This window comes from Myxine glutinosa, chromosome 1 (assembly GCF_964187855.1).
Source record: "Myxine glutinosa chromosome 1, kmMyxGlut1.1, whole genome shotgun sequence".
In the NCBI taxonomy this organism is placed as follows: domain Eukaryota; kingdom Metazoa; phylum Chordata; class Myxini; order Myxiniformes; family Myxinidae; genus Myxine; species Myxine glutinosa.
The window spans coordinates 229,788,764-229,812,980 of NC_136261.1; the positions used below are offsets into that span (position 1 = coordinate 229,788,764).

Sequence of the window (24,217 nt, forward strand, 5' to 3'; positions counted from 1 at the left end):
CTATGATGTCACAATTATCTTTAAAACATTCTGCATGGGTGTCACTCCTACCCTGAAAGTTTCGTCTCAATCGGACATATGGTTGCTGAGAAAAACGATGTTTAGCCAGTACGGACAGACGGATGGACGGAAGGACGGATGGACGGACGAACGGACAACCCAAAAGTCGCCAGAGGCATAAAAATGGATTTGTATTGTAGTATGCGAATGGAGCTGTTGAAACTTCATGTCACTTATTTGCAGATTTTCCAGCAAAAGAAGTCCCATTCTATTTGAGAGAATTTGGTCCTTCCTTGTGTGATGGAAATTGTTTCTCTGATTCTGGGGTAAGCGCATGCGAAGAATTAGTTTGCATTGTCGCTTTACAATAACACTGGCCAGTATTGTTTCGTTGAGATGCTGCAGGGTATCAAGTGGCGAGTGGTTGTTGAAGTGAAGACTGCACTTTTGGGATTACTCACAATTCAGCTGGATGTGTTAATCAACGCTGCTTCATGTGAATGTCAATTCAATCTTGGATTCAATAACTGCAGCACAATACTTCATAAACCTGATAACTGACAGCACTGTCAAATATTTGTCACCAACTTTGTCAATATCACATTTTGGTAGATTTACTATGGCGTGGCCCATAGGGCAAAGCCGTCTAGAACAGTGTTTGTCCGTCTGTATGTATGTATTGTTATGTTTGTGGGGGTAGTGATATGTAGAGTCATGTAGATTTGTGTAGGTATCATGCTCCGGATGTTGTGTAAGAACAATCACCTGTAATAAGCTCTGTTTAGCCGAATGTCGGAATAAGTTGTATATTCGTCCCCGTCAAGAGCGGGCGGGGCATGTTAACTAGATTAGGGCATAAGGGTAAATTATCCCTTGTAAGTCTTACCCTATGTGATTTATCCGTTGTCTCGTTTGGCACCGCACCATAGACACTAGGAATCCATTGCCATTAGTACACTAATTAATTATTACCAACAATAAAACCCAACCGGAAGCCAGGCATCAAGCACCAGGGCTAACAATCCCGCCTGGCAACCACACATAGCTCAAGCAGGCCGAAGACATGCCCCGGAGACTCGTGATTGGCCACGGCGGAGCAAGAAGCGACTCGCTATTAGGCGGGAGTCGACCAACCGGAAGGCACAGTAAGAAGGGACTCGCTGATTGGCCAGGGCGGAGCAAGAAGTACTCACCGATTGGGGAAAGAAGGAGGAGCAGTAATCAGCATGGCGATTGGCAAAGACCACCACTGACGTTAGTGTTGGACTGCGCTGAGTGGAGAAGCGCCGGTGACATCACAAGATGGCCGATAAAAGCACTCAAGGACCAACATTTGCTCTCTTCTTCTTGCCCTCCGCCCTTGCTCGCTGACCCTGGACCCTTGCTTATTGCCCTCCACGCCGACATAGTCCTCCTCTTGTTGGGATCGGACTTTGGTGGAGAGAAGAAGTGTTCAGAGACACCACCGGGAGACGTGCAGAGTTCTGCAGGCGGAAACGATGCGCGACGTGCCGCTGCAGCGTGACGAGGCCTGGTGCAAGCGCTATAAATCACACCCTTATTTTCCAACGTTATTTTATCCCTCGTCTGCGTTTAAGTCTGGTGTGAAGGATCATATAGGAATTTAGTTACCGTCGCGTTTTTCTTGTTATCGGCATTTCTTTTAATAAATCCTTTCATTATTTTTCTGTACATTCTGAATCTATTTTTCGTGTGAGTTTATTCCTGCAGGTTGGGACTGCCGGCGATCGCAACAGGTAGGCTTCAGCCTCTTCTTCTTCTTTCTTCCGCCTGCGCATATATCGTGAAATCCGTTAATTGAACTGAACGCCTTTGGAGTTAAAGCTGGCTTTAGCTATCCGTGATTTCCCCGGTATTAACCAAGGGGGAGTCACGCGACAGTATGTATGTATTGTCGTGTGATTCCCCTTCGTTAATACCGGGGAAGTCACGGATAGCCACGAGTGAGCTTTTAACTCCGAAGGCGATGCCCAAATGCGGATTTTATATACGCGGGGAAAGAAAGGGGAAGAGGAAACTGAAGCTTACCTGTCGCAATCCCACCGGGCAGTCTTCAAACCTGCGGAAAATAAACTTGAACAAACACGGATTTAAAATGTACAAAAATAAACAGGTTTATTTAAACAGAATGCCGGTAACAAGAAACGCGACGGTAAATCAAATTCCTAATCGGGACGTCCCCACACCAGACTTATAACACAGACAAAGAAAGAAAATAAACTGGCAAATAAAATATGTGTGGATTATCTTGGCACTCAGCTCAACTCGCTCGGTGCGTCATCAGCAATTGTCCAGGCCCAGCGCGCAGTCCCGACGCGGCTCCGGTATTGGCGGGAAACCGCTCGTTGTTTGGCTCGCGTGCACAAAGTCAGGCCTCCATTCTCCCCACACACCAAAGGACGGCATCAGCAAGAGCATCGAAGACCAGGGGTGAGCGAGAGGCAGGAACGTCGATGGACAAGAGGATGATGCAAGAGGCGAGGAAGGGCAAAATGACGGCGAGAAGGGCAAAAAGCAGAGTCCAGGGTCAGCGAGCAAGAGAGAAAATGTCTGTCCTCGAGTTATTTTAACGTTGAGTCATGACATCATCAGCGCTTCTCCACCAATCAGCGTGCCGCTTCTTTCTCGCCTTTGACATCATTGGTGGTCTTCGCCAATCAGTGCTCTGCTTCCTCCTCGGCCTTCCTTCCACCAATCAGCGGGTAGCTTCTTGCTCCGCCCTGGCCAATCACGAGTCCCTTCTCACCCAGACCTTCCCGTTGGTCAACTCCCGCCCAATAGCGAGTCACTTCTTGCTCCACCCTGACCAATCACGGCCCCTCGGGGCATGTCGTCGGCCTGCCTGTCTTTCGTGGCGATGTAGAGTGCATTCAGAAAGTATTCAGACCCCTTCACTTTCTTCACATTTTGTTATGTTGCAGCCTTATGCTGAAATCGTTTAAATTCCTTTTTTCCCCTCATCAATCTACACTCAATACCCCATAATGACAAAGAGAAAACAGGATTTTAGAAAGTTTTGCAAATTTATTAAAAAGAAAAAACTGAAATATCACATTGACATAAGTATTCATACCCTTTGCTATGACACTTGAAATTTAGCTCAGGTGCCTCCCATTTCTCTTCATCATCTTTGAGATGTTTCTACACCTTCATTGGAGTCCACCTGTGCTAAATTCAATTGATTGGACATGATTTGGAAAGGCACACACTTGTCTATATAAGGTCTCACAGCTGACAATGCATATCAGAGCAAAAACCAAGCCATGAGGTCGAAGGAACTGCCTGCAGAGCTCAGAGACAGGATTGTGTCGAGGCACAGATCTGGGGAAGCCTACAAAAAAATAATTCTGCTCCATTGAAGGTTCCCAAGAGCACAGTGGCCTCCATAATTCTTAAATGGAAGAAGTTTGGAACACCCAGGACTCTTCCTCGAGCTGGTCGCCCGGCCAAACTGAGCAATCGGGGGAGAAGGGCCTTGGAAAGAGAGGTGACCAAGAACCCGATGGTCACTCTGGCTGAGCTCCAGAGATCCTGTGTGGAGATGGGAGAAACTTCCAGAAGGACAACCATCACTGCAACACTCCACCGATCTGGGCTTTATGGCAGGTGTCCACATACTTTTGGGCATGTAGTGTATATGTAAGCGGCAAAACCTCATAGATTACTGAACTCTGCAATAATAGCATAGAACGAGTATCTGATGCTCTTTTCCACCATATTCTCAATCATGATTCCATTCGATGCAAAACATGTAATGAACCACAATAACTTCAATATTCGACAACAATACATTTAATAATAAATCGTTATTCTTCGGATCCTCACCCCTCTCCTCTCCCCCCTCTTCTCCCTCACGTTTATACACGGAATGCGGGTACTTCCCCCCCCCTCTTCTTCCCTCCCCCCCCTCTCCTCCCCTCCCCCCCCCGTTCCCCTCCCCTCCTCTTCCCCACCCGGCAATGCCGGGTACTTCCCCCCCCTCTTCTCCCCTCCCCTCCTCTCCTCCCCTCCCCCACGTTCCCCTCCCCTCTTCTCCCCCCCTCCCCCTCCCCTCCCCCTCCCCCTCCCCCCTCCTCCCTCCCCCTCCCCCTCCTCCTCCCCCCTCCCCTCCTCCCCTCCCCCTCCCCCTCCCCCTCCTCCCCCTCCCCCTCCCCTCCCCTCCCCTCCTCCTCCCCCCTCCCCCTCCCCCTCCTCCCCCCTCCCCCTCCCCTCCCCTCCTCCCCCTTCCATCCCCCTCCCCCCTCCCCTCACCCTCCCCCCTCCCCTCACTCTCCCCCCTCCCCCCTCCCCCCTCCCCCTTCCCCCCTCCCCCACTTCCCCTTCCCCCCTCCCCCACTCCCCCTTCCCCCAATCCCCCTTCCCCCCCTCCCCCACTCCACCTCCCCCTTCCCCCCTCCCCCCTTACGGCGGCCGGAGTGGCCCCCGGTGTGCGTCACGATGCACAAAGACGTACTCCACTGTGCGAAGCGCCGGGGGGGACGTAGGACTGGGGGCCACCGTGGCGGGACGTTGGCACGGGGGCAAATCGTCGGGCGGCCTCCTGGAGGTCCGAGCGCTGGCGTGCGGCGGACCAGGGACTGGTAGCATCGGGCACGAACTCGCCCGGGACGCGGAGCTGCTGGCCGTAGACGAGCTCGGCGGCGGACACCCGGAGGTCCTCCTTGGGGGCCGTGCGGAGGCCCAAAAGGACCCACGGCAGCCGGTCGGCCCAACCGTCGTCCTGAAGGCCGGCCATGAGTGCGGCCTTCATGGAGCGGTGAAACCGCTCGCACAACCCGTTGGCTTGGGGGTGGTAGGCCGTGGTGCGGTGTAGAGTGACTCCCAACGAACGGGTGACCGCGCCCCAAAGTTCGGACGTGAACTGTGGGCCGCGGTCGGACGAGATGTCTGCTGGTGCGCCGAAGCGCGCGACCCAGGTGGCGATGAACGCCTGCGCCACGTCGGCGGTGGTGGTGGAGGTGAGGGGCATGGCCTCCGGCCACCTGGTGGTCCTGTCCACCATGGTGAGCAGGTGGGTGAACCCCCGCGATGGGGGCAGGGGACCCACCAGGTCCACGTGGACGTGGTCGAAACGCCGTTCAGGCACGGCGAAAGGTGCCAGCGGGGCCTGGGTGTGGCGGTGGACCTTGGCCCGCTGGCAGGCCGTGCAGGCGTTGGCCCAGTCGCGGACGTTCCGTCGAAGGCCATGCCAGACGAAATGCGCCGACACCAGCTTCTGCGAAGCTTTCCGGCCCGGGTGAGAAAGGCCGTGGATGGAGGCGAAGATGCGGCGCTGCCAGGTAACGGGCACGATGGGGCGAGGCTGGCCCTGGGAGACGTCGCAGAGCAGGACAGTGTCCGCGAAGGGGATGTCGGCCAGGCGGAGGCCCGTGTCCGCCGCCCGGAGGGCCTGCACCGAGGTGTCGGTGGTCTGGTCGGCCGCCCTGAGCGCGAAGTCCACGCCGAGGTGGACCGCGTTCGCGCTGGCCCGAGAAAGACAGTCGGCCACGGCGTTGTCTTTGCCGGCGACGTGCCGGATGTCCGTGGTGAATTCCGACACGGCGGAGAGGTGGCGCCGCTGGCGGGCCGACCACGGCTCCGTGACTTTGGCCATTGCGTAGACCAATGGCTTGTGGTTGATGAAAGCCGTGAACGGGCGGCCCTCCAGGAGGTGTCGGAAATGGCGAACGGCCAGGAATAGACCGAGGAGCTCGCAGTCGAACGTGCTGTATTTCAACTCGTTCGGCCGGAGTTGCTGGCTGAAAAAAGCGAGTGGCTGCCAAACCCCGTCCACCCATTGTTCATGGACGGCGCCCACCGCGTAGTTGGAGGCGTCCGTAGTGAGGGCGATGGGTGCGTTGAGCACCGGGTGAGCCAGCAGCGTTGCGTCGGCGAGGGCCCGCTTTGCGCTCGCGAATGCCGTGTCCATGGCCGCGGACCAAACGATGTCATGCTTGGCCGGCTTGCCCCGGAGGGCCTCGTAAAGGGGCCGCATGAGCTGAACAGCGCGGGGCACAAATCGGTGATAAAAATTCACCATGCCGAGGAACTCTTGTAGGGCCTTGATGGAGCGGGGACGCGGGAACGTGTTGATGGCCTCGACCTTGGTCGGCAGCGGCACGGCCCCGGTCTTGGTGATGCGGTGGCCCAAAAAGTCAACGGTCGTCGTGCCGAAGTGGCATTTGGCCGGGTTGACAATTAAGCCGTGCTCGCTGAGGCGACCGAACAGTGTTCGGAGGTGGAGGAGGTGCTCGGCGCAGGACGTTCTGGCGACGAGGATGTCGTCCAGATAGACGAAAAGAAATGGCAGGTCGCGCAGCACGCCGTCCATCAAGCATTGGAATGCCTGGGCCGCGTTCTTGAGGCCAAACGGCATCCTCAAAAATTCGAACAGGCCGAACGGCGTGATGACGGCCGTCTTCGGGACGTCGGCCGGCCTGACAGGTACCTGGTGGTATCCCCGTATCAGGTCAATTTTTGAAAAATCCATGGGGACGCTGGCGGTCACAAAGGTCCACTGAAAGCGCTGGCTGCCGAAGCAGAGGGTGACGTCGCGCGGGCCGAAAGTGCATATGGCCGAGCCATTAGCAGCGACCAGAGAGGGGCCGCAAACGGCGTTCCGCCTGTCCTGCTCAGAGGCGGGTATGACGCTCAGTTGGGCGCCGGTGTCACAAAGGAAACGCCGCCCGGGACGCTTTGTCCCGAATAAAAAGCAAGTTGCCCGAGTGGCCGGCGCTCATGGCTGGTAATGAACGCCGGCCCGGCCGTTTCCCGACTTGCCGAAAGTGCACGGGGGTCGGCACGTCCGAGCCTTGTGTCCGAACCTGGCGTGGTAATAACACCACGCCTGGTCAGGTGGAGGCCCCGGCCGTCATGTCGGAAGCGGTCGGCGCGGCGTGGCGGCCGCCAGTTGCACCGGCAGTTCGGCCTCCAACTGCGCATGGCGCTCGGGCGTCGTGGGCGTCGCCTCGGACGGCGGCGGGCTCCAGGTAGCCGCGCCGATGTGCTGGCCCGCCGAGGAGATCTTGTCGGCTTCCCTGGCGAGGGCGCGGGGATCTGTGATCGACGTGCCAGCCAGGGCGAGGCGTACCGGGTGAGGCAGCTGGCGAAGGAACAGCTCGCGGAACAGAAAATCCGGAGAGTGCTCACCGAGCAACGAGAGCATGTAGTCCATGCGCTCGGACGGGCGCGTGTCGCCCAGCTCGGGCAGGTCGAGCAGGCGCCGTGCGCGTGCCGCCGGTGAGAGGGCGAAAGCGTCGAGGAGGAGCGTCTTCATCGCGTCATACTTGTCAGCAGCTGGCGGGCGCTCGAGGAGGCTCAGGGCGCAGGCCGCGGTGGCGGAGCCGAGCGCTGCCACGACATGGTGGAAGCGGGTGTCGTCCGCGGTGATGCCTCGCAGGGCGAACTGGGAGTCCGCCTGGGCGAACCAAACAGCCGCGTGAGCCTCCCAGAAGGTAGGCAGCTTAAGAGCCACTGCCGTATCCATGTTCGGGGTCACCAATGAAGGAGCTGTGCTCCAACGCGAGGCAAAAGAATTGACGTGACCAAAGACGGAAATTCGTCCGAGTTGCTTTAATGCACGTATCAAACTCGGGTACTCTGAAACGCCCGTTTATCGGGCAGCAATATATATACACATTTATGCCGGAGCGTTTGCCCGGGAAAAGCGAGACCGGGCATGCCCGGGTGTCAAGGGCGAGTCCTGGAAAGGCGAGTCTGGACCTGCCCGGGCGTGCTGGACGAGGCCTGGCAAGTCGAGAGCGGGCATGCCCGGGCGTTCTGGGCGAGCCCTGGAAAGGCGAGAGCGGGCATGCCTGGGAAAGACGAGACCGGGCGTGCCCGGGAGGTTCGTGCGAGCCCGGAAACAGCGAGTTCGGGCATGCCCGGGAGAGGTGCGTCCGGGCCCGTCCGGATGAGCCTGGCATGGCGATTGCGCCCTGGCCGCGTCCTGGCAGGTGCAAGGCGATTGTGTACACACAGCGGTAACCGCTACAATCTGCAGATTTGAGGCCTAAAGAGCAAGTATGGTAAGTTTGGATTATTGTTTTGTAAATCAGCTTCTTTATTGACATGTTTGTGGTTAAATAGGTTTACAAGAGAAACTATTTTTATATCGGCGACTTCACTCACTCCTTTGGTTTTTTGTTACACTAGTACACCTACTCACTACGGGAGCGGCAGGGGGGCCCATGTTGTAGGCCTACTTATTTATTATTTCCAATTATTATTACTTTTACTTATGTTAGATTCGGTCATTGAATGGATCAGAACATGCTTGACAATATAACATGTTAGATCAGGTCATTGAAAAGATCAGATCGTGCATACCATTTTAATATTACGAATTTGGTAGAGCAATATGTAGAGCAGAGTAGATCTGCGTAGGTAATATGCTTCGAGATGTCGCGATCAGGAACACTCCCTGTAATAAGTCATGTGTAGGCGTTTGTCGGGTTAATATGTATGATTGTGAATCTACCAGGAGATTCGTGTATTAGTTAGTGTAGGGAATAATGAGTAGAGCCCTTTTATGTCTGGTGGTATCCCAGACATAAACCTTTGTAGTTTAAACAGTTAAAGGTAGTTAAACCTTTGTCCATTTTGGCACTGCACACCACTTAAATATTAGTTAGGACCTTTAGTACTACACTAAATGACGCCTTCTCCCCTGACATGACTTAGGAAGAAATCAGGCTGGGAACACCGCCACAATTGGCCGCCACCATTTACACCTCCGAGGCCTACCCGCATAGCACGTGCTGTGACCAAGTAAAAGGGACGAGGTTTGGAGTGACGCAGTGGGCGTGACCTGAGCGAGCCGGCGAGTCAGAGGCTCTGATTGGCAGAGCAGTGCGCCAATGCCTACGTTACCGGCGAGAGATATTAACGAGGGCCGGACGCCATTTTGAGCAGTTGAGAAGATCTGACCCAGAGTAGTTGGATTCCTGGCAGTTCGCAGATCAACGCAGTAGATCCAGAGCAGTTGGATTCCTGGCAGTGCAGAGAGCCTGAGCTGCGTTGGCAGTTCGCAGTTGGTAGTTGAGCCATAAGGAGTTGCTGAACGCCAGTTTGCCGAACGCCATTGGGCAGTCGAGTCGATACGAGGAGTTGTCTTCAGCAGCCCGGTCGAGTCGTTCAGAGATCCCGAGTGGAGCGGTGCTGGTGCTTTTGGAGCTTGGTGCACGGACCTCGTTGGCGGCGAGAGGATCGGAGCTTAGAGCGGGACCTCGTGGTGTGCGGCCGGGCGGGGTGGTGCTGGACAGCAGCGGAAGAAAACGACAAGACAAGCTAAGCTGAGCTCCGTGTGTACATTTTACAAGATGTGTTTCTTTCTTTAATTCATCTCCCTCGTCTCGTGTTTGATATCTGTTGTGTGTGGGATCCCAATTTAGGCTTATTAGTTATTATCGTGCTTTTCCTGTCCTTGTTTTTCCCAATAAACCCTTGCATTACTTTTTGTATATAATACCTGAACGCAGTTTACCGGGTGATTGATTTGATAGATAAGGCTGTGGGGACTTGTGCTGCTTCCTTCCATTCCGCACTTAGGGGTTTTAGATTTTGGAATCATCCATTGAGCTTCCGCCTTGGATTTAAAGCCTCGTGATCGGCATCCGCGATCGCCAGATATTAATTTCGGCGGTTGCACGACAATGTTAGATCTGGTCATTGAAAAGATCAGACCGTGCATATTATAACATCTCAGATCATAACATGCATGATATTTTAACGTTCGATCAGGTGTTAAAGGATCACAACGTGTATGACATAACATGTATCAAGTCATTGAAAGGAACACTGCACATGACATTATCACATGTTAATGTTATATCAGGTGCACCTGCACACTGCAGAAAGGGTCCTTCCTCTTTGGGGTGTATAGATTACAGTCGATCTATGGTCGGGTCTCAAACATTGGGTGTGTTCATTTACCAAGTTTCTTGTGGAGAGATCGCCAAGTGGTTTAACTTAAGCATCCGAGCAAGCACTCCATTCAAAACAATTAAGGCTGGCTTGGCAAACGCTAGCTAGATGCTTGGTAAATGAGCACAACCCGGGCTTCCTCCCTTTCAGTTTCGTGTTAAACAGCAGCAGCGCATTTCAAAAGGTTGCTACGAAAAACGCCACGGTACCGCTGGGAAGGGTCATGTTAACCCAAACCTTGTGGGGTATATAGAGTACAGTAGATCTTCGCTCAGTTCTGTAAGTAAAACTTGACTCACGGATGTCGGAATTCCTCCAAATTTCTTTAGTTATAAAGAGCATTAGCCATTATTTAAAAAGCTAAGTGTGGTTTATAATATTTTTTTACCTCTGGTTGGGCCGTTGCTCCCACGGAAACGCCATGATAAGCTCTTTTTATACGTTGACTCGCCGTTTGTTCAAGGAGGAAAAACTCCTTGGATGTGGGATATTAATGGTACCGGTATTGATATTGTTTTTTAATATTATGCTATTGTTAGTTTTGTTATTGGAAGCGGTTTTGGAAAAACGACATGATAAAGCTCACTCAACATCGATATACACCTCAACATGACATTGACAGCAATGGTGGGGGGAAAACCCGCTCGGGAGAAAACCCTCTTGGACAGGGGGGCAAATGAGTGCTGTGCAACCCTTCGTCATCATGTCAAGTTTGGTTGAGATTCGATAAGTAACGACAGAATGTATTTGGGTCAAAATTCATCAGACACCAAATGGTGTATTTTAGTATGGTTTTACCAAATTAATGCAGATAATAAATAGTCCGATAGACAGGTTTATTTATCCCTTGTTTTGTTTTTCCATGTGATGTCACTGCCTTTCCCGATTCGTCACAACATTGTACATCAATCTGAACATCCTGGGATTGTTTTTTGTTTTTTTGGAAAAGTTGCAAATCTGGAACTCTTTCAAAATGTTTCTGACGAACAAATGTGACTATTAAGTTCACAAAGTATTCGGGCTTGTGGAGCAATTAATAGAGTTTCGATGTACAGTAATTGTACCACTTACAGTACAAAGCCATTCGTTAGCATCAATGTACCAACTTTAATTAGGAGTACAAATTGAGGTTCCTGGCAAGGAGCTGCAACCCATGAGGCTTTTCGGCGAATCAAGCCAACAACCTGTGATTGTGGTTGTTTATCCATGCTGTGATTTTTAAATTCTGAACATCAAGGGAGAATTGTGTAGCATTTGAATTTTTAGCCAATTTGCTCTGACTTGTTACGATGGCTGCACGACGTCTTTTTTTTGACTTCGCCCTTCACCTCTTTCACCAATACACAGACCAGGCTCATGGAAAAACAAAATGTATTGTAGTGCTCGCAAAGTGGCTTAAGCACATGAACAAAACTGTTGGTAAGTAACAGCTGGTTTGGCAAGCAATATAGTGTAGCAGCATAGCAAACCTGTTGTGCATTTTGTGATACAAGCACCAAATTTGGCACAAATGTACATTAATATGTTGCGAACATTTTCAGATATTGGGCCACTTGAAATTCCGTAATTTTTTTTTTCAAATTTTTTCAAATTTCGTAATTTCAAATTTTTCGGGTGACACCGTCACAATTTCGGTCTTCGAGGCCGGCCGATATAGTGGGGTGGCTTAGCCCAAATATTCAAAAGAATTGTGCATTTTGTGATACAAGCACCAAATTTGGCACAAATGTACATTAATATGTTGCGAACATTGTGTGGTCAGCAATGAAGACGAGAGTCTGAATTACATGTATGCAAAAGACCTTGTGAACCAGTGAAGCAAATACACGGGTAAGCATGAATTAAATCTAGGGCATGATATAATTTCCATGATGTTTACCTCTACACTCAATGGTGGAAGGAGGTAATGTTTTGATCCCAGCTTGTCTGTATGTCTGTTTGTCTGTTAGTCCACAAAATTCCAGACAAAGCTTGTAGTAGTGGTAGTTGTAGTGGTAGTGGTGATAACAGAAATTGTTATATAGAACTGAACTTATATTATTATTATATGCAGAAAATAACTTCATTTCTATATGCCCTGCAGTGGACAGGTTAATTGGTTTATGCACTGAAGGGGTCACCCTGGTGTGCACTGCTGTGTTCTGCCTCACTGAGTTGTTCAGGTATGATGTACTCAGCACAAGCTTCCGGTCGGCCCGGAGGTGGGGGTGCGGGGCCTGTCACGGAACGTCAAAACAAACGGCCTGCCGGGGCCGCCCAAAAGTCGGGCGTGAGGGGCGCGTCCACTAATGGAACGCCTCTCGCTTCCCAGATCGAGGGCCACGTGGTCAGGAGAACCTCATCCCTTCCGGTCACACTTTGCCTATCGGCCGGCCTCGAAGACCGAAATTGTGACGGTGTCACCCGAAAAATTTGAAATTACGAAATTTGAAAAAATTTGAAAAAAAAAATTACGGAATTTCAAGTGGCCCAATATCTGAAAATGTTCGCAACATATTAATGTACATTTATGCCAAATTTGGTGCTTGTATCAAAATGCACAATTCTTTTGAATATTTGGGCTAAGCCACCCCACTAATAGCAAGCTGATTGGTAGCTGAACACACCGAGATGAGCTTTAATTTACCGATCGACAGACCGAAAACCCTTTTCGGATTCTGCTTCATGTGGAATGAAAGGTTAATTTCGGGTGATTTAAACCTTTTTTTGCCTTTTGTTACCTGCACAACTTTAGGTGGATGGACGTTGTTTTCACTCCTGTTTGTCTGGAGGATATTTCGAAGTTGTGGACGGATTCGGATGAAATTGTCAAGAGCTTGCTTATGTGACAAGGAGGAAATGATTAGATTTTGGTGAGGATCCAGAATCTGGATCTGAATCTTTTTAATCACCATTAAGCTATCGTGCCAAAAATGATATATAGCACGACATCTCAAAGTTGTGGATGGATTATAACAAAACTAGGTTGAGGTGACTAAGTGACGAAAACAAGCTGATTATATTTTGTTTCAAGTCTGATCCAGATCCGCCCTTTCGGTGTCCGACCTAACAAAACAAACTGTTCACCTGGTGCAGGTATGCCTTCTGGGTGACGTTCAGGTTGAGCTATGTTTCGTTTTTCAGTGCTGCTGGGGTAGTTTTGTTTAATCCTTGGGACAGGCACTGTTTTATAAACCAATATTTCACCATGTGCACGGGTTGGTCAATTTACCAATGAGGTGTTTTATCATCGTACAATATATTGTACAGCGTGGATTTGTTAAACTATTTCGATATTCATTAACATTAGGAATTGTACAAATTTTGTGATTTGTTGTTGCATTTGTATACTTTAAACGTAGTTATTATTCCACGTAACCTGCTTTTTCTACGAATGCTGTACTAACCTCACCCCATAATATTCTGTCGAGTCAAACGTCAAATTGTCTGAAATGTTTTATTTATTTATTAAATCGACTATTCACGTGACTTCTTTTCTTGAGATGGAATTTCCCTTTGCTCGGTATTTTGTATTTATATATTGACATATTGTATTGTATTACTGAATGTACTAATTACATCACCATAGAGCATGAAAAATCTATTTTCATTTACTTTATTTCAATTTTCTCACTTTTTTTTTTTTTCTCCAACACGTTCCAGATGTACCCTCCCTTCACAAATGCGCTATTGCATTTGTAGGTTTATTAATTTATTTATTTTTCTCCACGACGCCCACACTTTAACACGTGATGATCTCGCTAGAGCTATTCGGCGGTTATTTCTCAAAAAAAAAAATCGAGCCGTTTTATGGCCTACCAAAGCAAAGTTGGCCAGAAGCAAAGAAATTAAATGATCCAAGTGGGGCAGAAAAAAGTTGACCTTTTTTTATTTCTATATAGATATATCAATATATAGATGTTTTATTTATTTTACAACATATTGTTACAGATCTCTACGTCGGCCTTTTTCCCCTTAAGAAGGGGGGATTAATCCCCTTGTGTATAACTGACCGACATGAGTCCTGAAGTTGCCCAAGCTCCCTCCGGAGAGGCAGGTGAGCAACCCCGTTCACGACCGTGGACAAGATGTTAATTGCCGAGCGGATTAGCAGCCGCGGCACGAACCATTAGCAAGTAACTGACACGATTCTGAAACGTTGGCCAAAATCGCGCCACAGGTGTTCAATGTGGAAACCTCAAAGACGAACGGATGTGCAGAAGAAGGCAAAAGTAGGAAGAACAAATATAATTTATTACCAACTATTATGTACAAGACCAAAAGAACCAAGGAGAAGGAAAGATATGAAAATAATTTATGGAAGGACCAGAAGGACACAGTGCAATATTAACTTACCTAAACAGTCTTACTTATACCCCAGGACAACACAGAAGACGGACGACAATCAGACTTACACAGGGAATTAAGGCAGGAACGAATGGCTGGAAGGAGAGGAAGGTTTAGTTGGAGCAGGAGAATGGTCGGGCCGGGAGTGAGCAGCCGCCGCCCCTCCGCACTCGGGTCCACACGGCCGGGATGCTCGCAGCAACACGTCGGAGCTTGTCGTGGCAAGGCTGATATATTCGGCGGTTATTTCGCCCTTTATTTTTTCGAAGGGCGAAGTCATTGAGAGAACAGCGTCTCCTTTCCCAGAGCTCTCTATTCGGGCTCCTTCAACTCTGGCTCCCTCAATGACTTCGCCCTTCACCTCTTTCACCAAGCAGTCCCTCACTGAACTCTTGCGCGCATCTCTCCCTCAATCATCTCAGGTGGGGGCATTGCGTGACAGGTTATATAGGCCACACCCTCTAATCTTCGCGAACCTCCCCGGTCGTTTTCTCCACCCTCTCAAGCCAAACCCCTCATCCTTGGTTGGTTGATCGGGGCTGGCTCACTCCTCCCTCCGATGACGAGGGCGGAGACACGCCTTTCTTCGAACTGACCACGTGTTCAATGGAGGGCGAATGCAGTTGGCAATTGCGGACAAATGGGGAATTGAAAGGGAATCTACCTTATTTGAATTTGGTGCAATGTAGTCAACTAATGGGAAACACAACCTTAAACTAATACACATAATAAAGAAATAACTATTTAGAAGGGTATATGATTTGCTACGTGTATGTATATGGACTAACTAAGAGGACGACGACCTTTACACACAAAACGGAGATATTTACAAGGAATTCATTGCACTTACACAGGGTGATATTTACAACAGTTACACATGATTCTCAAATCCATAACAATGTATATATATATATATATATATATATATATATATATATATATATATATATATATATATATATATATATATATATCACCACATAACCTCATAACTTCATAACACCTGTCATCCTCATAACGAAAGTGCCTGTCATTTTTTTGCAGTTTGGATAAAGGCAAAAAACTGCTACAATTCTACATCGATGAGTATTTATTAACTATTTCTTGTACAAACACCTGTCAGCTAAATAAATACAGATCGTGTGACTTAGTATTATGATTACATAATGGCTAGAGATGACTTAGGCAAAAGTCAAGAATCTACTGTTAAAGAGAAAGTTCCAAATCTGACACTTCCTATGCAGATTTATGCTTCCAAATGTGGTAAGCTGTCAAAATAATGGTGGGTGTGTTGAGGCAACATAAAGGCAACATAACAGTGGTTGAGGAAGTTAACAATGACTTGGGCATTTTTACAGGTGTCACAAATGATAAAACAAGTGTTAGGCAGAAAATCTCAATGGCCAAAAAATGACTTGGGCACTTTTGTTATGAGGGTGAGGAATTTTTTAAATATATATATATTATTATTATTATTTTTTTTTTTCCTCCCTCAAACAAAGGGAAGCGGCAATACAACCTCCACCCACCCTCGCCACACACTTTTGTTTCGTGACCCATGATGGATGTTTTTGTTACTGCGATAACTAAGGGTGCAAATTCAAACTTGGTACAAGTATGTATGATGTGAATATGGATTTGATTATGGGGTGAAGAGGTCGGAGGTCTATTGGATAAAAATTGTTACCATGCCAACTTGGGAACCAGTGATGGGATTTTGACAAAACTTGATACATATGCAAAGATGAACTGATTAGGTTTTTGGGTAAAGTCAGACGTCGTGTAAAAATGGGATACCTGAACAGCTGAAGGGATTTGGATTAAACTTTGTACAAGTATTATGATTGTAAAATGTTGGTAGAGGCGTATTGGTTGACATCGCAATGGTGAAGAGTGCCATTCTAGTCTCGATTGTTTTGGTGAATCTATCTATAATTCCAGTAATCTCTGTGTGTATGTATGTATGTATGTATGTATGTATGTATGTATGTCTGTTTGTCTGTGACCGCTGTTTCTCGACAACTACCGGTCCGATATACTTTAAACTTGCCAGGTATATTGCTGGGGACCCGAGGATGTGCCTTTTCAAGGTTTCATATTAATCGGAGAAGTAGTTACTGAGCTATGTCCAAAAAACGATTCAACCAATCAGAGAGCAGCGAGCTATCACGTGTGCCGAACGTGGCGAACAGACTCTGCCTCGGACGGCACATTTGAGAGCGTATTCATTTATTTCACGTTGGAAAACTATGTTGCCGTTAAACTATGTTTTAAAACTAATGAAAACTAATTTGCGATTCATCGTAACTGCGATATGCGACCTTCTGGACAGTGAAGACTGCACTTCCGGCAGCCAATCACAGAACGCGTTGTTGCGTAGGCGTGGCCGATGTGAGAGCGAGCCGAGCCGAGCGCGTGCGCCATTACGGTTCGTAATTCGATTTCTTCCGGAGAAAATAATAATTTCTCGATTTCTTATGCGCATTATTTCTCCCAATTCAGTCAGAGCGAAGGGCGGAAGCGAAGAGCGTTGTTTTTTTTGTTTACGGGCGTACGGGCGGGGTAGCGGTACGGGTAGCGTTTTTTTTTTTTTTTGGCAAGGAACGGGCACCCACGTACGGGCATGCCCTAGTATTGGAGAATGGCAATACACAAACTGGTGCATTAGGGTGGGTCATACTCAGGTGCCAAAATGAATCTGAAGGAAATCCTAACATGAGGGGTGTCTATATTATGTGTTTTTTTATGGGGAATTCAAATATGAGTTTATTTTTTGGATAGGATAACTCTAACCTACATCAATTTGTATTTCTAAATTGCCAATTTTATCCTTTCGAACCCCTTTATAAGATATTAAAAGATATAAGGGAAATCATTCATATTGACACAGCCAAATCAAATGTACATATTTATTAACAGGTGAACTGCATGTATATCACTGGTTACAATTACAAAGATCAATCTCCTTACTTCTTGAACTTTACCAGGTTGCACAAGTCCTGCTTTGACTCATTCTTGGACATCAGCCTCCTGCTGGTCTCCTGAGCCCTGATGCCTCCATCCCTCTTTTCCTGTGAGAAGTACTTAGCAGAAGCCTCAGTCACCATTTTAACAACTCTCTCAATGCTTTGTGTGTGGCAAGGCCAGTTGAGCACCTCCATGGGGGTGTTGATGAAGTTCTTCACCTCCGAGGTGCTTAGGGAGCAGGTGAGAGGTGGCTCTGACACACCTTCTGACCAGCTGATCAAGTTACCAATGCTGGAACCATCACAGTTGATGTCAGGTGTCTTTCTGATCCTGACAGAGGAGTCCCCCCAGCTGAGTGTCTGGGTCCCTCTCTCCCCTGATGGCCAGGATTCTCTCCACCCCCTCAGTCCTCTCCTTCTGATCCTCAGAGCACAGCAGTGTTTGGAGGATGGCTTCACTGTGGGCATACCAAGCAGATCTTCTCACAGTCGGCATCACAAGGTCCAGCACCTCCTTCCTCTGGGACTTGAGGCAGTCCAGCTGAAACAAGATGTGCCTAGGCCCTTCGATCCAGGAGTGCTTGACTTTCACGTTGAACCAACATGGATAATACACTCCAATGATGAATTCCACAATGAATTGCAGATTCTTCCGGTTCTTTCCTTCCAGTCCATGCTTTGACACCCAGAGCCTGGGAAGTCTGTTCGCTGTGGTGAGCCAGCGGCTGTGGTTTACTGGTCCAATCTCCACTAGAGCCAGCCTTGCAGGAAGCACTCCATCCCTGATTGCACAGACAATTTTATAGCCATAGTGTTGATCAGTTGAGAGATCTTCAATGGCCTTGTCAGACAGCTTGATCAGTGGAGGGCCAACAAAGATCCAGGTGAAGTTTGGATTGATATCCAAGTCTGTAGCAGAAGCAAGGAGCTTTCGTATTGGCCCGGAAAATGTGTTGTCTGACAGAGTAGGGCCATTAAGGTGAACAATGTGATGGTGCCGGGGAAGTTCACCAGTGTGCAGGTTGCACACCAACCAGACCAGCTTTCTCCCCAGGTGTAGCTCCAGCTTCCGCATTACTCCAGCTTTCACACCAGTGTTGACATTTGTTGAGTCTCCTCCAATGGCCCACAAGGTCTAAGCAAAACCCCTCTCTGTCAGCCAGGCAAACAGGACCTTAGCAATCTGCTCCGCATGTGACTCCTCTTTAGTTGCTTTCTCTGGGGTAAAGTGGAACAGATAGCAGCTACCAGGCTCACTAACAACACTATAGTGTTCTTCCTTGATCTTTGCAGGAAAAGATTGGTCACTGCCCTCAGCTTCCATCATCACATTGGTCAGGTCAATCCGCCCATGAAAGACGATGCAGGAGATCCCCCCCCCCCCCTCCTCCCTGCACTTCTCATCAAACTCTTCCCCCAGCTCTGTCATCAACTTCTCCTGTGCTCTATTGACCTTGTTCTTATCAATCACTTTACTTGTATTGTCTTCTGTGATGATTCCTGCATCAATCAGAGCTGCAGTTGCTATCGCTGCAGTTGGCCTCAGCCCTATGCCATACCTTACACTAGCAAGGGCAATGTTTGGAATATCATCATAGTTTTTCTGGACTTTTGATGAAGCTGCAGGCTCAGTGACAGTTTCAGGGAAGAGCTCAACTTCAGTGACAAACTCATCTTCAGCACCACTTCTCTCCAATTCCAGATCCTCATCACCATCTGAAAAAAATCTCAACATCCTTCCTGGCTGCCTTCTCTGCTGCTGCAGCATTTTCCTCCTTACTCCTTCTCCTTTTCTCTGCATTCTTTTTCTTTTCCTGCCTTTCCAATGTCCTCACCTGTCTCTTGTGCTCTGGCAGATCAGGGCTCCCCATTTGGTGGGGTCCTTTACTTCCAACCTTCTCTTTCTGTCCCTTGATGTAGGCAAGATCTTTCACAGGAATCATTTTCTCTCTGCTGCAGGAACAGTTAATGTGGGCTTGGATCACACAGCCCTCACCGGCCTCACAGCCTCCCCCCTCACAACTGGTAATCTGACACTTGCAAGTCAAAATATCAAATAACTTGTCTAACTTGACAATGAACCTCTCTTTGGCATCAAGTTTGCCCTTCCCAAGAGAAAACTTCACTGCCTGATTCCAGACCTCCTTGAGCTTGGACATGATGGTCACCTTTTCATTGATAACAGGAGGCTTCAAAAGAGCATTAGCTTTGCTCCACTGACAAATCAGACCAGGGTAGATGTCAGACACGAGCTGGTCCACTGGGTAGTTCCTCTTGTCATCTTCACTTTGCTCCCTCAAGTAGATGCCATACCTCAGGATATCCCTCACAGTTGGCAGTTCAGACACCAACAGCTCCTGCCCAGTGCCAACAAGATTACTTAAATGAGAACTTGATTTCATCCTTGTTCTGACTTGAGCCATTTTTAGTAGTTCACACTGAAATAAAACAATAATATACAGGTAAGTATCCACTACAGACAGATATTAAGGTATTACACAGGTATTACAGAAAACCGTCAAAATATTCACTTCACAGGTCACTATTTTCCTTCACATGTAACTCAGTCTAGCAATAGGTAAGTACACAAATCAATTAACAAATATAATATAAAACAAGGTAATTTACATCTAAAATTATTATCTATTTGTTCCTTAGGTTCCTAATCAAAAACGTACTTACTGGCAATGCCACAAGAAGAGAAGAGAAGACGGATGGATAAGGATTGCCAAACTCCTACAACATCGAGCTTTCAGCAAAAAGATGGCTACAACTGCCGTCCCAACAGGAAGTTACCAAAATAAAAGCCCTAACTTCAAAATAAAAAACGTCTCTTTTTTTCCAGAAGAATAGCAAAATAATCAAAAATTTAATACTAATCAACTGCAAATTGATGTAGGTTAGGGTTATCAGAATTTTTTTTTAAACCTCACATTTGTGTTCTACACACCAAAATACGTAATATGAACACCCCTCTCGATTGATTTACAAAAAAAAAAAAGTATGGCCCGCCCTACTGGTGCATTATCAAAAGGGTATGCATTGTGAAAATTTGGTTCTTTATGCTTGTGCAGAATTAGTTCAGTGGGAATAAAGGGTGTGGTGACCCCTATCCTTTACCCATACTTTAATGGTGACCCCCATCCTTTACATTTGCCCAGAATCACAGAATGCCCCTGGACATGAGCTTTGATGAACCAGACGCAGCACTCATTGGTTTGAGTATAACTTGTCTATGCTTTCATTACAAATTACCAAACTTGATAAACCATGTCCGATTACTGCCCCCACCCCTTTCACCTTTATCATTGCACAGCGTGAGTGCATCTCCATACACGTGGGCCAAGCTGGTGTGCAGATGGGCAATGCATGCTGGGAGCTTTACTGCCTTGAGCATGGTATCCAACCTGATGGTCATAGGCCAGCTGATAAAACCATTTCTGATGGAGACTCTTTCAACACGTTTTTCAGTGAAACCGGCACTGGCAAGTTTGTGCCACGAACGATCTTTGCTGATCTGGAGCCATCAGTTGTGGGTAAGTGTTTGTGCACATGTACCCCTACCTCCCCAAGGGTGGATCCCAGTGGATAATGTTGAGTATTGATGAAAAATGTCAAGGAGTGTAACTCCTTGTTGTTTGTTCCTGAAGATTGTCAAAAAAAAATTTGTGGTATTGATGGCAAGATACTCCATTTGTATACAAATTCTATTTTGGTGCTGTGAATGACCAACATGTAAAGGGGAAATGAAAACTATTGAAAATCATGGATGGCAGTTGAATTTGAAGGGCATTTTTTATTTAAATATTTTTGCCAGTAGCCCTAGAATGTTTTTTTTTTTTTTTTTTTTTTTTTCGATTTCACCAGTGATGTGACATTGTAATTTCACTTCGATCCAAATGACTTCCATAAAGTATATTCCAATCCTGATTCCCCCATTAGCAACTATGAACGTTCTCTATGTTAAAATGGATCAGTTTGAGTGTGAAGAAGCTATTGGACACAAGAATAGTGAAACACTTTCGGAGCAATGTGTGCAAGTTATACCTCTAAATTGGGCATCAGGGTAAATGGATATGCTGCTCGATTGTATTTACTGCATCACCTGTGAAGACGTCTTTGTTTTCAGTGTGTCTGCACACTAACGTAATCAGCGCACGCATGACAGTCATTTCAGATATAACATGCATTCTCTTTTCTTGAATGCCGTTCATACTGAATTTGAATGTTCCTTGGGTGGTAGTTTGAGATATCGGAGTCGACGTGATGGTTTCCAGGTATTTGACCTCTTCAGATGCCTCGGGCAAAGTGGCGGTGATTTTGGGCAGTACATCGAGCAAGATGAGTTTGGTCGCCGGCAAACCAACACAGGTGTTCGATTCACCACTCAGCCTGTGGCCATGTGCTGGTAGCTCGGCAGAGATAGTGTTATAAATTTGTGCTACTGCTTTCTTGCGCTTAATTGTGGGAATGGCATCAATCGTGGCGAATAACCACAAGGTATAGGCAATCTGTTTCATAAGTTCTCTAAAATATTCTGAGCACAAAAACGACCATTTTGTATGCCCCATCCACACGGGTATTTCAAACAAACCTCATCCAATTTCTGGAAACCCGCGATCTTTTCGCTATTGGTGTAGCATGGAAACCACATTGGTTTGTATTCCCACAACCACCAAGGATAAATCGACGAGCCATATTTGTAAAAACAAACATTCTCGGTTTGCGTTAAATCGTTTGTTGATCTCTGTAGACAATACGGAAGTGTTGGTTGCTTTCACTCGGTCACGGCGATTGTGAATTCGAATTTTTATCCCGAAATTACCCACTTTATAAATCGTGAATCAAAAAGACACATTTTGTAGGGGATCAAGGGTTGAGGTAGTCGGTGTCGATGGTCTGAGTTTGGGTTCCCCTTTAAAATGTTTGTAAACTGAACCCCTGATTGCACAATTTTTTTACTTGATTGCGCTGTCGAGATGAATAAATGGTGCAGCAAAGGCTTTAAAATACTTTGTTTTGACTGATTTCTAAATTTCCACAATTCACCAACCACTCCACCCCCTCCCCTCCATTGATGTTCCAGATCAGGTGCGCACAGGCCCTTACCGACAGCTCTTCCATCCTGAGCAGCTGATAACTGGCAAAGAGGATGCTGCAAACAACTATGCTCGTGGCCACTACACCGTTGGGAAGGAGATCCTGGAGCCGGTTGTGGATCGGGTTCGGAAATTGGTATCTTGGCATTTTTTCATTTATTTTGAATGTGCATCAAGACGTACGTTGTGCCCCTGCAGGATTTCTAAAGTGAACCCAATCATTCAGTAGCTCTCAGCACTAAACAAATGGTTTATGGTTTATGATAAAACTCATGGCTGGTCGCATTTTGGTTTGAGCTACAATGATGCACTGCTCAAATTGGATACTTCAAAGTGGCAAACAAATTGTTTTTGGTTGCAAAATGTTGAAGATACCTGGCAAAATGAAGGGTCAAGCAACAAATGTTTCAAAAGTTTTTTTTTATTTTAAATAAATGATTTGTCCATTTACTGTTTACATCTTTAAACCTTGGTGTTTTTCCATTTACTTGTTTCTCGTTTGACAGGCAAAACAGTGCACAGGTCTGCAGGGATTCCTCCTTTTTCGTTCATTTGGTGGAGGCACGGGTTCTGGTTTCGCATCTTTTCTTATGGAGCGCCTGGCTGTCGACTTTGGCAAGAAATCAAACCTAGAATTTTCCATCTATCCTGCTCCTCAAGTATCGACTGCCGGAGTGGAGCCCTACAACTCTGTATTGACTACCCATGCTACATTGGAGCATTCTGACTGTGCTTTCATGGTGGACAACGAGGCCATTTTTGACATCTGTCGCAGAAACCTGGACATTGAGCGGCCATCCTACACCAACCTGAACCGCCTCATCGGGCAGGTAGTTTCTTCCATCACTCCCTCTTTGCGTTTTGATGGTGCTCTCAATGTTGATTTGACCGAGTTCCAAACAAACCTTGTGCCTTACCCTCGCATTCATTTCCCATTAACGACCTATGCACCTGTGATTTCAGCTGAGAAAGCATACCATGAGCAGTTGTCTGTGGCTGATATTACCAATGCTTGCTTTGAACCAGCGAACCAGATGGTTAAGTGTGATCCTCGTCATGGAAAGTACATGGCGTGTTGCATGCTCTACCGTGGGCGTACGATCCAGTTTGTTGATTGGTGCCCCACTGGATTCAAAGTTGGCATAAATTACCAACCATCTACTGTGGTGCCAGGGGGTGACCTTGCCAAGGTCGAGCGTGCTGTTTGCATGCTCAGCAACACCACAGCAATTGCTGAAGCTTGGACTCGTCTTGATCACAAGCTTGACCTGATGTATGCCAAGCGTGCTTTCGTCCATTGGTATGTCGGTGAGGGCATGGAGGAGGGTGAGTTCTCCGAAGCTCGTGAAGATCTTGCTGCCATGGAGAAGGATTATGAAGAGGTTGCAATTGATTACCCCAGGGATGAGGAGGGGGAAGAGTATTGAAATGGCAAAGAAAAAAAATAATTCCCCAGCTGTTTTTATTGTCGAGCTGGTTGAAAATAAATGTTGCTGCAATGAGTTTCCTTGCATTTGTTTGTTTTCTTATTAACGAAGTCACAAGTGGAGTTGAGCCTTTTCAGTCAGTATATGACCGAGGAACTACTTTGTTTCAATTGAATTTTGTTTTGAACACATTGGAACACGAATCTGCAGTTTAGCAGTAATTTGGCTCTGACTTTGGCAAATTGTACAGGATGTCTACAGTGTTCAGAGAATAAATTTTTATTTTTAATACCTCCACCCCCGAAGGTGGGTGGAGGCATTGTTTTCAAGTTGTCCGTACAGGCTAAACCTTTCGGCAACCACATGTCCGATTGAGAAACTTTCAGGATAGGAGTAACACCTATGCAGAATGTTTTTATGATAATTGGGACGTCATAGGTCACGTGATATGGCAGCCATCCGATTAAACGCAAAT

The 24,217-nt window shown here is 47.4% G+C and overlaps 1 protein-coding gene across 2 annotated transcripts in view; it reads left to right on the plus strand.

The window, feature by feature from the left end:
- LOC137434895 (tubulin alpha-3 chain-like) overlaps positions 1 to 23,817 on the plus strand; it is a 65,377-nt gene extending 41,560 nt beyond the window's left edge. The window contains exons 1-4 of one of the 2 annotated variants that reach the window (XM_078784849.1): positions 7,995 to 8,027; positions 20,533 to 20,752; positions 22,303 to 22,451; positions 22,822 to 23,817. In XM_078784849.1, the coding sequence (XP_078640975.1) occupies positions 8,025 to 8,027; positions 20,533 to 20,752; positions 22,303 to 22,451; positions 22,822 to 23,742 (1,293 nt within the window). In that variant the 5' untranslated portion in view covers positions 7,995 to 8,024 and the 3' untranslated portion in view covers positions 23,743 to 23,817. Of the gene's footprint in view, positions 1 to 7,994; positions 8,028 to 20,532; positions 20,753 to 22,302; positions 22,452 to 22,821 lie in introns of those variants that run through there. The other variant, XM_068128101.2, reaches the window with a different exon arrangement.
- The last annotated feature ends 400 nt before the right edge of the window (positions 23,818 to 24,217 follow it).